At 43.7% G+C, this 14,432-nt stretch overlaps 1 protein-coding gene across 3 annotated transcripts in view; it reads left to right on the plus strand.

Annotated features, from left to right (window-relative positions):
• ptprjb.1 (protein tyrosine phosphatase receptor type Jb, tandem duplicate 1) overlaps positions 1–14,432 on the plus strand; it is a 34,539-nt gene that overhangs the window by 17,005 nt on the left and 3,102 nt on the right. The window contains exons 9-30 of one of the 3 annotated variants that reach the window (XM_056599050.1): positions 801–1,064; positions 3,172–3,447; positions 4,233–4,496; positions 5,792–6,052; positions 6,465–6,719; positions 7,038–7,292; positions 7,471–7,731; positions 8,463–8,738; positions 8,856–9,119; positions 9,211–9,474; positions 9,917–10,207; positions 10,439–10,588; positions 11,138–11,357; positions 11,571–11,695; positions 11,805–11,892; positions 11,983–12,027; positions 12,120–12,131; positions 12,276–12,363; positions 13,050–13,140; positions 13,470–13,543; positions 13,771–13,905; positions 14,307–14,423. In XM_056599050.1, coding sequence (XP_056455025.1) covers positions 801–1,064; positions 3,172–3,447; positions 4,233–4,496; positions 5,792–6,052; positions 6,465–6,719; positions 7,038–7,292; positions 7,471–7,731; positions 8,463–8,738; positions 8,856–9,119; positions 9,211–9,474; positions 9,917–10,207; positions 10,439–10,588; positions 11,138–11,357; positions 11,571–11,695; positions 11,805–11,892; positions 11,983–12,027; positions 12,120–12,131; positions 12,276–12,363; positions 13,050–13,140; positions 13,470–13,543; positions 13,771–13,905; positions 14,307–14,423 — 4,076 coding nt within the window. Of the gene's footprint in view, positions 1–800; positions 1,065–3,171; positions 3,448–4,232; positions 4,497–5,791; positions 6,053–6,464; positions 6,720–7,037; positions 7,293–7,470; positions 7,732–8,462; positions 8,739–8,855; positions 9,120–9,210; positions 9,475–9,916; positions 10,208–10,438; positions 10,589–11,137; positions 11,358–11,570; positions 11,696–11,804; positions 11,893–11,982; positions 12,028–12,119; positions 12,364–13,049; positions 13,141–13,469; positions 13,544–13,770; positions 13,906–14,306; positions 14,424–14,432 lie in introns of those variants that run through there. The other 2 variants (XM_056599052.1, XM_056599051.1) reach the window with 2 other exon arrangements.

Below are 14,432 nucleotides of genomic sequence, written 5' to 3' on the forward strand. Positions count from 1 at the left end.
GTAATATACCGGCCTGATTTCGCACCCCAATTTGCCCTCCCGGACCCTACACATATTGGGGGTTTTATTTTGATATAAATGCGATCAGACTGCTTTGCAGTTCCAGGGGTAGGACTTGGGTAGAGGTGTTGCTGTGTTGTCTCTACAACAGAGATAATGCAGCGATATCAACATGAGTCGTTCTAACTGGAGATACGGTGAAATCCGCGAGATGCTGACAATCATGGGAGAGAAGGTGATGCAGTCACATTTAACGAAGACGTTGAAAGATGGTGTTATCTACGAGAAAGACACAGAGGAACTTTCCTTAGGAGGCTTTTGTCAGGACAAAAAACAAGTGGTCATCAAAATAAAGAATATGTTGGCGTTTTTGCACTTATAAATAGTTAATCGCGTTTAGAGAATTAACTATTGAAAAATGAAAAAATGGGGGAGTATGCACATTTTTCTAAAGAGGTCTACTCTCTGTGCATAGCCCCGCCTTCTCCAGTGAACCAAGAAAGCCGGCTCCGTGAAGAAGGGGGATTTTACCCCCTCTGTTTTATACAGGCAAGACAGTGAAATTGCCGGGTGTGCCAAGCTGCGACCGAACCGGCTTGGCCATGTAAAAATGCCAGCGTGTCAGAATAATAATTGCTGAGGACCCCCGACATCATAGTTACCTCACCTAAGCATATTCCCAGTCATATTTACTGTGTCCTTTATTTTTGCCTTTATCTCAATGTAATTTAGTAAACAATGTGAAACAACTCATTCAAATCAAATGTAGCTCTGATCTAGTTTGATGGATTCCTTTGCAGTGCCTAAAGCAGTCGCCGACCTTAAGGTAGCTGATGTGAACACCACGGCTGTCAGTTTGACCTGGCTGAGGCAGGATGACCATAAACCCGACTATTCCTATCAGGTCACTGTTCTTGAAAAAGACAACAAAATACAACAATTGAACACCACCACCGAGAACTACACCGTCACCAGTCTGACTCCTGGAGTAAACTACATCTTTCGGGTGTCAACGGATGTACAAGGAGTCAAATCCACAGAGGAGACCACCAGTAGTTACACAGGTATGTCCCTAAAGCTTATTTTATCTATCTCATGTAGACTATGTCCCACATTCTGTCATTGTCACTGCATGTGCAGGGAGGTGAGCCCAAAAGCAGTGGGAAACTCCTGGTTCAAGAAGAAGCACAGACACCTGGTAACATATCAATCTGGAGCCGCCGAGACACAGATCGACTATGTCCTGTACCGGCGAGCCTCCAGGAAGCAGGTGTCTAACGTGAAGGTCATCCTAGGAGAGGGATGTGCATCGCAGCATAGACTGGACAGAATTCTTCGAGGCCTTCATAGCTAGAACACGAGACGTTGAGGCCCGGCCAAAGTCAGTGGCTGCACTCTGGTCCTCACTGAAGGGCAATCTGCTGCAGTCAACAGAGCGTGTGGTGCGTGGCGTCTCTTTGAAGCACCAGTGGAGGAAGCAGATACGGTGATGGATCGACCTCGTGCAGAGAGCTGTCTATGAAAACTGCAGATGCTTCAAGACTCGGAAAGCTGGAAGGAAGCCGGGCATCCTACATTGCAGCTAAGAGTATCTCCAACCATGTAGTCTACAGCGCCATAAGCGATGCCCAGAAGGGTGCCCTTGAGAACATTGACCCCAAGTCAGCAGACATCTTCCGCCTAGCCAACTAAATACGGCGGGACAACTGTGAAGTCTCGGGGGAGAAACCAGTGAAGAACGATGCCGGCGAATAGTCGCTCGATGAGGAGACCAAGAAAGTGGCATGGAAGGAGCACGATGAGCACCTGCACAACGCCGAATTCTCGTGGAGCCCAGAAGACCTAACAGAGGAGACACCAGACGAGGGCCCGAGTGAGCCAATCACTCCAGAGATTATCACTAAGACAATCTCAAGGAAGAGCCTCAGCAGAGCAGCTGGACCGTCCGGTGTTGTCGCCGAAATGCTGAAGCCGGCAGGGGAAGCAGGCGCAGCCCGTGTTTGCGACCTGATCGAGGCTATCATCTCTGAAGGCAAGATCCCCTCTGACTGGCAAGAGAGTTACATCATGAGTCTATTCAATTCGATCTTCTTTGTCCGCCAGCTACAGGAGAACCACCTGGCGTCCATCAAGCACCTCTACATCATCTGATGGGCATTGCGCAAGCTGGGGATCGACAAGTGGCTGTTGCGAGTGGTACAGTCAATGTACTCCGGCGTGAGGAGCAGAGTGCGAGTCGAGGAGGTTACAGTGATGGATTTGGAGTGGGAGTAGGGGTGCCCCAGGGTTCTGTCCTAAGCCCCCTGCTCTTCATCATTGGGCTGAGGTGCTATCTCTTGAGTTTCTCACTGGCTGTCCATGGGAGCTGCTGTACGCGGACGACATGGTGGCCATCGCTGACTCTCTGAAGGAGCTGCTGGTGAAGGGCCAGAAGTGGCAGTTGGGGATTGAGAAAAAGGGCCTGCGAGTCAACATGGGAAAAACGAAGATCATGGTTTCAGGAGCGAAAATGGACCTGCTGAAGCAGTCTTGGACGCACCCGTGTGCTGTCTGTTTTAAGGAACAGGCAGCAAAACAATCTTCTTTGGTGCCTGTTCGTTCTGGGTCCACAAAAAATGCAGTGGCAGCTAGGGACCCCTTGACCCCAACCCACGACTACGAGCGTGCTCGATGTCTGGGCACAGCGCGGCCGATTGAGGGAAGTCCAATGGAAGTGGTGAGGATTAGCAAGGACAGGCTGGAAGTCGTTTATCTTGGTGGGGGGGGGGGGGGGGGGGGGGGGGGGCGGCTGTAGGCTCGTGGCCGAAACCCGCTGGCAGTGTGCGTGGGGCAGGTACACCTAGACTGGGTAGCCCCGCCCATTCTGCCGGCGATTTGAGTTCGCCCTGCAGAAGGGTTCTGCAGAAGAGCAATACATTGCAGTTGAACTAGGCCCGTTGATCACGCCTTTTGTGCGGAAGTAAATGAAGGCAGCTTCCCCAGACCAAACTTAATCTATGATTCAGCTTGGTCTGACTAGCAAACTCCTTCTGCTGCTCTCCAATTGACATCTACCGCTTGCATCCCGGTGCTGTCCCTTATTTTTGCATTCATCTTAATGTATTTGAATAAACAAAAAAAAAATGTTTTAGCAAATGTAGCTCTAATCTTATTTCATGGTTTCTCTTCCAGTGCCTGGGGCAGTCACCGACCTAACCGTTGCTAATGTGAACACCACTGCTGTCAATTTGATCTGGCAAAATCCGGATGACCATCAACCGTATTATGGATACAAGATTCAAACTACAAACTACACAATGTCAGGAGCAACGCTAGTTGAACCACCACAGTTCAACATAAATACGTCAATTGTAACTGGTCTACAACCAGGAACTGGGTATTGCTTCAATGTCACAGTGGTGGTGCCAGGTCGTCAATCTGCTGTGGAACACAAACTCGGTTACACAAGTGAGTATTTCTGAATGCTATCTGCTGAGGAAACCCTAAATCTGCATCACCTCACCTTCCTAGCATAGCTTCAGTCATACAGTGGTAGGCAAAAGTTCAGGCACCCAGTCCTAAAGCTCACTGAAAAAAGGAATAAAAAATCATCTTTTGGAAATTGATCTTAATGCCTTAATTAAACAAATTAGGTAGAGTCCAACCTATAAGGACACCAATTTTCTTTGTGAATGAATAATGCATTGTTAATAAATAGATGTTCTCCATTAAAATACAGAGTGCATAAGTATAGACACCCTATGCTAAATTCCCATAAAGGCAGGCAGATTATTTATTTAAAAGCCAGTTATTTCATTCATCCAAGATACTTTGCATCCTGATGAAGTCACCTAGGCCTTTAGAATTAAAATAGCCCCACATCACCACATACCCTTCACCATACCTAGAGATTGGCATTGCTATTTTCAGTTAGCCTATTCGCTGGTTTGATTTTCATTAAGAAATCATTAGGCTAACTAACAGCTATTAGGCTGGAAAGAACCATAAAGAACTGAAAATTGGTGTCCTTATAGGTTGGATTTTTCCTAATTTGTTTAATTAAGGCATTAAGATCAATTTCCAAAAGAGGAATTTTTATTCCTCTTTTTAGTCAACTTTAGCATGGATGCCTACCACTGTATTCACCGTTTTACCTTTTTTGCATTCAACTTAATGTAATTTAGTCAACAATGTGAAACAACTCATTTTAAATCCAATGTAGCTCTGATCTAGTTTGATGGATTCCTTTGCAGTGCCTAAAGCAGTCACCAACCTTACTGCTGCTGATGTGAACACCACTGCTGTCCGTTTGACCTGGCGCAGGCAGGATGACCATAAACCCGACTATTCCTATCAGGTCACTGTTCTTGAAAAAGACAACAAAATACAACAATTCAACACCACCACCGAGAGCTACACCGTCACCGGTCTGACTCCTGGAGTAAACTACATCTCTCAGGTGGCGACGGATGTACAAGGAGTCAAATCCACGGAGGAGAGCGTCACCTTTTACACAAGTATGCCTCTGAAGCTTCCTTTATCTTTATCATGTAAAGGATGTCCCAGATTCTGTCATTTTCGATTGCTCGCACATGGAGGTGAACCGAATGCAGAGATCAGACTCGGGATAGGTGCAAAACAAAGCTTTATCACATGGAATCATGCAGACAGAAAAATATAAATAAATAGAAAGAGGGGCAGGAACTAAAAGAGTGTAATGCATTGAACACAGGAGGACATAATCACTGACACAGGTGAAAACCATTTACCTTAAGACAAAAAAATGTGAGGTTGGTTCAGGATCGTTAGCCATTGAGTAAGTCAGAATAATATTTGCTGTGGAAACCCTAAATCATTATTTCCTCAGCCTAGCATATTTCCACAGTCATATTGACCATATAATCTTTTTTTGAATACATCTTAATGTATCGAATTGAGCTCTTATCTGTTTAAATTCACATTGAGGGCATTTAGCTGATGCCTTTATCCAAAGCGACTTGTGATCAAACTAGCAACTTCCCGGTTACACGTCAACCCGCTTTACCTCCTGATCTAAGTCGAACCCTGTTTCAATACCTAAAGCAGTAACCGACCTTACGTTTACTTATGTGAACACAACTGCTGTCCGTTTGACCTGGCTCAGGCAGGATGACCATAAGTCAGACTACTCCTATCAAGTCACTGTCCTCAGAGATGGGGATTTTGATCTCCAACGAACAATCTTCCCCGAGAACTACACAGTCACTAGTCTTACTCCTGGAGTAAACTACACCATTCAGGTGTTAATGGTTGTACAAAAAGTCGCATCCATACAGCAACCACCTTTAGTCACACAAGTATGTCCCTGAAGCTTGCTTTTTCTTTATTATGTGGATAATGCACCACATTAGGTCTCTTGCAAGATATTTAGCTAATGGCCAACCAACTATGGGCATCTGCATAGACCTCACCAAACGCCATTAGACAGATGAGCCTCTTCTCCAACCTCTTATTGAACAAGTTTCATGCCATCTGCATAGTGTGTGCCTCAACTTGCTCTCCTGGAACAATTGTCATGGTGTTTGTTTTGGAGGTAGCAGGTGTGATTATTATTGTCTTGTTTACCATCATTCTAGAACGTTTTTACATGTTTTTGTATTTTCTTTTTTTTTGTTATCTGCGTTTTTATGATAATAATATGATGGCCTACACAGCCATGCTTTGTCTGCTCATGTAACTACATATATATTTATGTTGATACATTTGTTTGTTATTTTGCTTACATTCACCCTCTTAATTTGCTATATTTATTGTTCTTACTTCATTATAACAGATCCGGGTACAGTGTCTAATATTGTAGCCGTGGGAACTACTACAACTATGTCTGTAACCTGGAAAGCTGCAAGTGGCCAGGTGGATTATTACTCTGTGGTGCTGACCGGAGCTGGCCAGATGCCCAAAAGCCAGTCCCATCTAAGCAACACAACGCTTCACGTCTTGTTTGAGAAGCTGAATCCAGGGACACTGTACCATATCAGTGTATGCGCAATAAGCGGACCGGGCTCTGAGTGCTTGGCCACTGACAATGCAACTTGTGAGTTCATTTATTCCATATTTGATATTAGCTATTAAGTCTCAGTTGTGCTACCACAATTGAAGGACCTAAAGTTTTGGCAATATTTTCATATGCTTAAGGTTTCATGTCTGAACTGACTTTATACGTGTGTATCTAATATATATATATATATATATATATGTGTTCCCTTTTAGCTTCCTATTGTAATCCTGTGAACTCTTAAGTCAATAAACTGGGAGTCTAAATAGGTGTATTCGAGTAAACGTACAATCAACATGATTCATTCGTTTTCCCTTCGCATTTTGTCATACCTGGATTTATTTTCGATGAACCCCCTCGTGTGAGGTTCCGTTCGGAGGTTGTCCCGCAACGCATTTCTGAAAACATGGATTCTATTTTTGTTTTCTTCTTTATATCTCGTTTTGTACAGTTCCAAACCCTCCTGGTCCTTTGACAGTAGAGTCCCAGACTATTAACTCCATCAACGTGAGTTGGTCTTCACCTACAGACGAGAAGCCTGGTCAATACAACTTCTCGGTGTCCTATCTGAACCGTACCAAGTCCACGGAAAACAGCTGGTTTCTTCTGGAGGACCTCAAGTCAGGAACACTGTATAACATCACCGTGGTTACAGTTGGCCCACTAGGCTTACAGAGCGAAATGGTGTCGACATCAAATTCTACCAGTAAGTGAACCTGCAAACAAGTCGTTGCAGAGTCAGAGAGTGAGATTTAAAGAGTACAATTGATCAGTACTTTAACTTTTAATCAAATGATACAGATGAATGAAGGACAACTCCATCAATATGGAGCTCCAATCACGCGCAATATTGCATGCGTATGTATTATTCAGAGCAGATATATAAATAAATGTATCGTGCACACGTGTAACAATATTTCTTTAACTTATTTTGACTATTAAGGAACACCATCCATTGTCATCCAAACAAAGCATATCAGACTAAATCTACTTTACATTCTTTAACATTTTTAAATGTTTGCAGGACCGCATCCTGTAAGTAATTTAACACAGACTGGAATTGCTCCCAGTTCTTTGGTCTTGACGTGGTCTCAGCGCGAAAACCAATCTGACTACTCCTACTTGGTGCACGTCTCCAACTCTTCAAATGAGACAGTTTTCGAAAGCCCGCACAATATCTCCGGTCTTGTGTCCGGGGGCAACTATACTTGCACAGTTACCACGCAAACAGGGGACGTAACCCAGGCTCTTAACCCCGGAACAACGCCCTGCTATACACGTATGTTCCTCCATGTCTAAATCGAGAATGTTCGATACTTTTTTTCTGTGTCATAAGTAATTTTCAGGACATTTGTGTACACTAATAATATGTCACGTTTATGTAAAATAGGATAGATGGGGAATTCAAATGGGACTTCATTAGCGCACCTTCAAACATTGTGTCCTTGTGTCTGCAGAGCCCCATGCTGTGGGCGCCATAAATGCTACCACCCAGAACACAACCGCCATTAGCCTGAGCTGGGAGAAGCCACGGCAGTATCGGGACACCTACAAATACAGGATCGAAGCGAGTGGCTGCGCCTCCCGTAATGTTACGGTTGTAGACGAACAGGCAGAGATGGCAGAGCTCTCGCCAGGAACCCAATGCCAGTTTTGCGTTCTGACCATCTCTGAGGCAGGCATCGAAGGGGAAGCCAGGTGCACTCATCAATACACCAGTAGGTGCCGTCCCGCCCCTTTTTCCATCGCCAAATGTACCTATTCCCATTCGGTTCTTTTGTTTACGAAAATATATACATATTGCAGACACATTTTCAAGGAAACCAAATTTTATTTGGGTTTATTATATCGTTATGTTGTTATATTATATTGTTTATTATATATTCATATTGGTTTGTTTGACAGGGATGGAAACACATAACAACATTTCAGTAAATGTGTCAAAGTTAGCCAGGAAGGCTAGTTTATGTCCCATGATACGTCTCATGCCTAACGTGGCTGTTTACCAAATGAGATGGGACCCTATTTTGTTAGCCTTTACTCCTCATTAACAAAACGGCAATATGGATTTGTAGATGATCAATAAGTACTATTGGATACATTCCCCTACCAGCCTGTCCACTGGACAAGTGGTTATGCTGATCTGTCCAACATTTGGGCAGACACTCCCACTAGGGATATCCCAGAGGTTCGGTTTTGACATGGCTTGCATTTGCTAATCAACATCACACCTGATCCCCTTAAAGGTGCACCTAATAATCATCTACAAATGTGTATTATTTTTTTGTTAATGATAAGTTCATCATTAATTAAGGCTTATAAAGGACTGTGTTGTTAGTGATTAGTTAACTACCCTGAGGCTTATAAATGGCATATGACTGAACGTGTTTTATCCAGTTTTACCCAATCTTGGTGTGATCTCTCTCTGTGCTGCCTCCGCCTCCCACAGAGCCAGAGCAGGTCCTCCCCACCGTGTCCAACCGTGTCCTCAACCAGGGCCTCAACGACACCATCCTGGTGTCGTGGGCAGCTCCTGCAGGGAATGTGGAGCACTATTATGTCTACCTGAACAGCAGTGACCAAACCGAAAGTAGGAGGCTGTCCCCCCCTGAGCCCTTATCCTACCTGTTTGACAACCTCTGTCCCGGGCGAGAGTATTCGGCCATGGTGATTACCAGCAGTGGCCCGTTCAACACCACCTCCAGGGTGATCACCAATGCCACTTGTAAGTGAGAATACTTGATGGCTTTGCAGATGCATGCATGTGTTGTTTGTGTCTTCATTTATTCAATGTCATGATTACTTTAAATCAGCTTCGATGCAACTTATTTTTTTCGTCCAGTTCCGAACCCACCAGAGAAGATTGAATCCTTGACAAAAAGCACCAGCTCCATTGTGATCCGATGGCAGCATGCCCAGTTCAAAGCAGACTCTTGGCGCTATGTGGTGACTTATGTCCAATCCAACGAAGCCAAATCGAATTTCACCAATAGCCCCAATTATACATTTTCACACTTGAACTCCGGAACACCCTACAACTTTTCCGTAGCTACAGAGGGGCCATTGGGCCTTCAAAGCTGCAGTATTCCGATCTCCAATACCACAAGTAAGGATTTCAATCCATGCACACAATGACATGATATCAAGCACACTCAAAATTGGCAAGTGATATGGCTGTTTTTTTCTGAATTGATTAGAACCAGAGAAAGTCCAATCCATCAACGCCAGCGCAGAAGAAGAGGCAACCCAGCTTACATGGGCCAGGCCTGTCGGTTACAAAGCAAGCTATAGCTACTTGGTAACATGGTCTGGTGAACCAATGGAACCAATGGAAAATACAACACAGCAGGAGAAACTAGACGTGTATCGGCTGGATCCTGGCAGCCGCTACAATTACAGCGTGACCACAGTGACTTTGGATGGCACTCGATCTGATGCCGCGGATCTTTCCAAATGCACAAGTATGTCGATTAAAGTCTGTATTTTGTGTTTGTTTCAAGCATAAGTGATACTTATGATTTCATTATTCTGAAACCTAAACTTATTTATACAATATGCAGTTAATGTCAGTCACAGTCAGAACACTCAAACCAAGCAATATTTCACCCATTCAGCCTCTTTTGCCCTTTTCAAAAAGATAATGATTGTTTCATACTCAAAAAACAGGGTAATTGAATACTGTCTGTCAGTTTATGCATATATTCAATAGTGGGTAAGTAAATGATAATACACCAAATAAACTAAGTGGGTGAGTCATGGTTTTACGGTAAATTTAGCATAATATTCAGTGTTAATGATGCCGTCCTGAGAGTTGCTTGTGTCGCGCTGAGCTTTCCTCTTTAGGATCCACAGGAAACGACACACAAGTACTCATTCATCTCCATCTCTGTTCTGGTGTTGTAGAGGCCAGCTCCGTGCAAAACCTCAAATGTTCAAGTCCGAATGAAAAAATTGCCCAAATCGTCTTGGTTTGGAGCCGACCAAAAGGCAGGAGCTCTGTCTTTGGAATAGGCCATCGGCAAAACGACAATAAGCCAATTACCATCACAACGAACCCTGAAAGTTGCAGCCTTGACTGTGAATACACGATCAGCAACTTGACGCACTACACAGAATACCAGGTGACCATGCAGACACAGAGCTGTGGAAGCCCCAGCGAACTCGAATCTCGAAAATGCACCACTGGCATCACAGGTAGGCTCTGCACCTTTAGTTATATGTTTGATTGGCATTACTATTTGGAGCGGGAGAGAGCGTCTTTTTTACAGAGCATTTCACTCACAGATGCCACAACATTTGATACAAATTGCAGCTACTTACCAAGAGCCTCTTTTAAACTATTTATTGAGTTGAATGATAGGTGCACAAATATTTAATCTTGGCTTGTTAATCAATGGTGTGTAATATTTTCTCTTTTTTTTCAAGTCCCTTTCATCCCCTCGAACTATGCATCATTAGTGCAAGCGACTGTGAATGCCCATGACAGGTTTACCGTAAACATTCAGCCCCAGATGCTAGACTCCACCAACGGCCCAATAAGATATTACGGGGTGCTCCTGACCGACAGCCTCAACGGTGGGTTTTGACTTATCATCTTATATTGTCTATGGTATGCACAGGCTAGTGCACTGAACTTTAATGTCAGATGTTATACCGATTGATGATGTAATTGTTGGTCTTAGTAGATCAGATGTGTAGTTCAATGTTAACTACAAAGTCGTAAATGCCATTACGTCTTCCGGGAAAACTGGTCGTGCGGCGCATTCAGATTGCTATGGTTAGGGGGTGGACACATAGGAACCACATAGGGGCAGAAACAAGGGGTACGGCCGAAAGAAGCTAGTGGAAACTAGCTAAATAAAGTGGAAAGGCCCACTTTATTTCTCCAGACCGGAAACTAAAACGTTTGAGATCCAATTGCATAACATTCACATTGAGGGCATTTAGCAGACACTTTTTACCCAAGCCGACTTACAATAAGTATATTTGGCAGAAAAAAAAAGACAAACAATGATATATCGCTATCGACACAGTAAATATGTTCATAGAAACAAGTGCCGAGCACAATTTCTATATTAAATTGTATATTCATGAGGTGTATTTTATTTGACTACTCCTCTTTAGACATGGATTCATCTGAACTCAAACAGTTCTTGAACCAAACCTATGAAAACTGGAGTGCAGGCAAAACAACCACATACCTGGCGACAGTGAGAAAAGTTGAGAGTGGAGATCGCTCAAGATTTAAAAGAGAAGTCAGCCGAAATCTGCCTGTGGAAATTGGGACCGGTGAAGCTTGGAGAGGATATACCAATGGTGCACTGAGAGCCAATCACAAATATCGGTATGGATATATTAACTAGGAGTTTAGGTATCCTAGTTATAATTCGTTTTTTGTTTTGTTATCCTTTATTCATCCCTTCTTAGGGGGAAATTCTTGGTATAATAGCTTGTACAACATATATCTCTATCTCAAGAATAAATATAAACCTTTTTTACATTTCACCTTACCGAGCTGAGCCTGATGAATAAGTTAATGATTCTGGTTTTACCGCAGGTTTGCTATCGTGTTATTTACCCAGCTGAATGAGTCGACCAATGGTAATTTTGTGGATTCCAAGTACTCTCTTGTCACAATAACCACCTTCTATCCTGGATTTATTCAAACACCTCTGGACCCAGGTTTGTCTTATCCCAGCCACCGCAGCCTTTATCCATCCCATGTACTGAGCCAGAAACGCAGTGAAACCGTGTGAAACCCTTTGTCCTTTGGTCTCCTTCATCTCTAAAGTCGTCATCGGCACGGCGATTGGGGCCTCCCTGGGAGTCTTTTGTGTCCTCTTCATCATCATCATTGGCTTCATCATCTATTGGAAGAAGTATGCTCACTATTCCCTTAGAGAATCGATTATATGAACGAGACCCCGAGACCAAACAATTCTAATCTTTGACTGCTCTGCTTTTAACAGAATGAATAGGAAAGAATGTTCGGACATCCAGATCAATTCAATTAGGTGAGGTTTTCCTCTTTTATCTTCCTTTATCCAACTATAATCGTATGTATTTCAATATCAATCATTCATGGCCCTTTCTTCTTCCCCAACAGTAGGCAGAAAGTGTGAGTACCAACCATTCCTCCTACATATGCCAAAAACACAATCAGGAGAGCCATTTGTATTTGAATGAGTGAAGTCCTCTACATGGGCTATGAGCGCAGGGGCAGTGAAATGAAGGGTGTTGTCTGATCTCTGGTCCTGAACAGAAACATCTCTGTGCACGTGGTGGACTACGAGGCCTATTACAGAAAGCAGAAGGCAGACTCTAACTGTGGCTTCGCCGAGGAGTTTGATGTAAGTCACCAGGCTTTAAATAACTGAATGTTATTTATGTAAAAAAACTAGAGCTGTCAAGCGATTAAAATATTTAATCGTGATTAATCGCATTAATGTCATAGTTAACTCGCGATTAATCGCAAATTATTTTTCTATGCTAAATATCCCTTGATTTTTTTGTCCCATAATTCTTCTCATTTTAATTCTCTTATCAACATGGTGAAGTTTATCGGCTTGCCTTGTGCAAATGATTTTTTATTGATAACAACATTGGCATATACTGATCAAAACAGGACGATACAAAAAAAGAGCCTATAGTGCAGTTAAACGACTGCTTTGAACAAATGTCATTTGAACATAGCAGTCAGGCTACTGCTTCTTTGTTTTGAGCCAAAATAATTGCGTTATTTGCGCGAGATAAATTTTTTAACGCCGTTAAATTTGGTTTGCGTTAACGCCGTTAATAACGCGTTTAACTGACAGCTCTAAAAAAAACACAATCTTATTGTGGCTGCGTGAACTACTGCCGTCATGGCAACGCATTTAGCATTTTACCTACAAGCATGAACCAAGCACACTTAAGGCCTAGGCTTCGTTTACCCTGCTAAACAAGCATAAACAGAACATATGTGCATATCATATATGAAACCACAGCGTTGGCACTTGTGAGTATACATGTGTGTATGTTTCTGTCTGACTCCAAGGACCTGAAGCCTGTAGGCACCGCCCAGTCGAGGAATAGTGCTTTGGCACTGGAAAACAAGACCAAGAACCGCTACAACAACGTACTGCCCTGTAGGTTGAACTCAATGCTCTGCTGCCAAAACTAACTTGAAGTCTGGACCCGACTTCTGGGCCAGAAGTAATATTTCGTCATGTCAAACTGGGATCGCCACCTCACGTCTTTTAATACCTCATCATACTTTGTTAATTTACCCTCGGACATAAACGAGACTCCAAATAATGATCATCTCGATATAACAATCATCATAACTGTTGGGAAACAATGAACATTTTGCAGAATGACAGAGTAATATACCTAATATAAACACTTGAAAGAACGACCTTTATACGACAGATCTATTTCTGATTCTCATTTCTATCAATTCATTCATTCCTCTTAGATGACTCGTCTAGGGTGAAACTCTCTATTCAGGGGACTCAGTTTGACGACTACATCAACGCTAGCTACATGCCGGTGCGTACTCACTCTCTTCTAAACCATCTCCGTGCCTACTTCTTTTCTTTTAACTCTCTACATCATCACACGGGCCACTCGTAATGTTAAGACTGCTGCTGAAAACATAAGGCATGTTAAAGAGTAGCTGAACCCTTGCAGTTCGTCTTCTGGTCACCTTGTAACAAACAGAGGGTGAAATATGATGATGCGTTTTAAGCCATGTTTATTTGGAAAACCACAAACAGGGTTACAACTCCAAGAAGGAGTACATCGGAGCGCAGGGCCCACTGCCCGGCACCGTCAACGAGTTCTGGAGGATGGTCTGGGAGAAGAACATCCAGACGCTGGTCATGCTGACGCGCTGTAACGAGCAGGGACGGGTCAGTGCACGCACGCACGCACGCGCACGCGCACACGCACACACACACGCACACACACACGCACACACACACGCTGTAACGAGCAGGGACGGGTCAGTGCGCGCACGCACGCACGTGCACACGCACACGCACAGCACACACACACACACACATGCTGTAATGAGCCGGGAAGGGTCAGTACACACGCATGCACGCACGCACGCACGCACACACACACACACACACACACACGCACAATGTAACTAGCAGGGACGGGTCAGTACACACACACACATATGCATACAAACATACATACATACACAGATACACTCACACACACAACACATACACACACACACACACACGCATACACACACACACACCCGTGTAATAATGGTCCTTTCTACTGATTCTCCTCATAGGTGAAATGTGAGAAATACTGGCCTGAGGACTCCAAGCACTTTGGGAACAACACTGTGACAATGACATCGGAAATTGCGCTTGAAGACTGGACTATCAGGGAATTTGACATAAAAAATGTAAGATGA

This window comes from Gadus chalcogrammus, chromosome 9 (genome assembly GCF_026213295.1).
Source record: "Gadus chalcogrammus isolate NIFS_2021 chromosome 9, NIFS_Gcha_1.0, whole genome shotgun sequence".
Lineage (NCBI taxonomy): Eukaryota > Metazoa > Chordata > Actinopteri > Gadiformes > Gadidae > Gadus > Gadus chalcogrammus.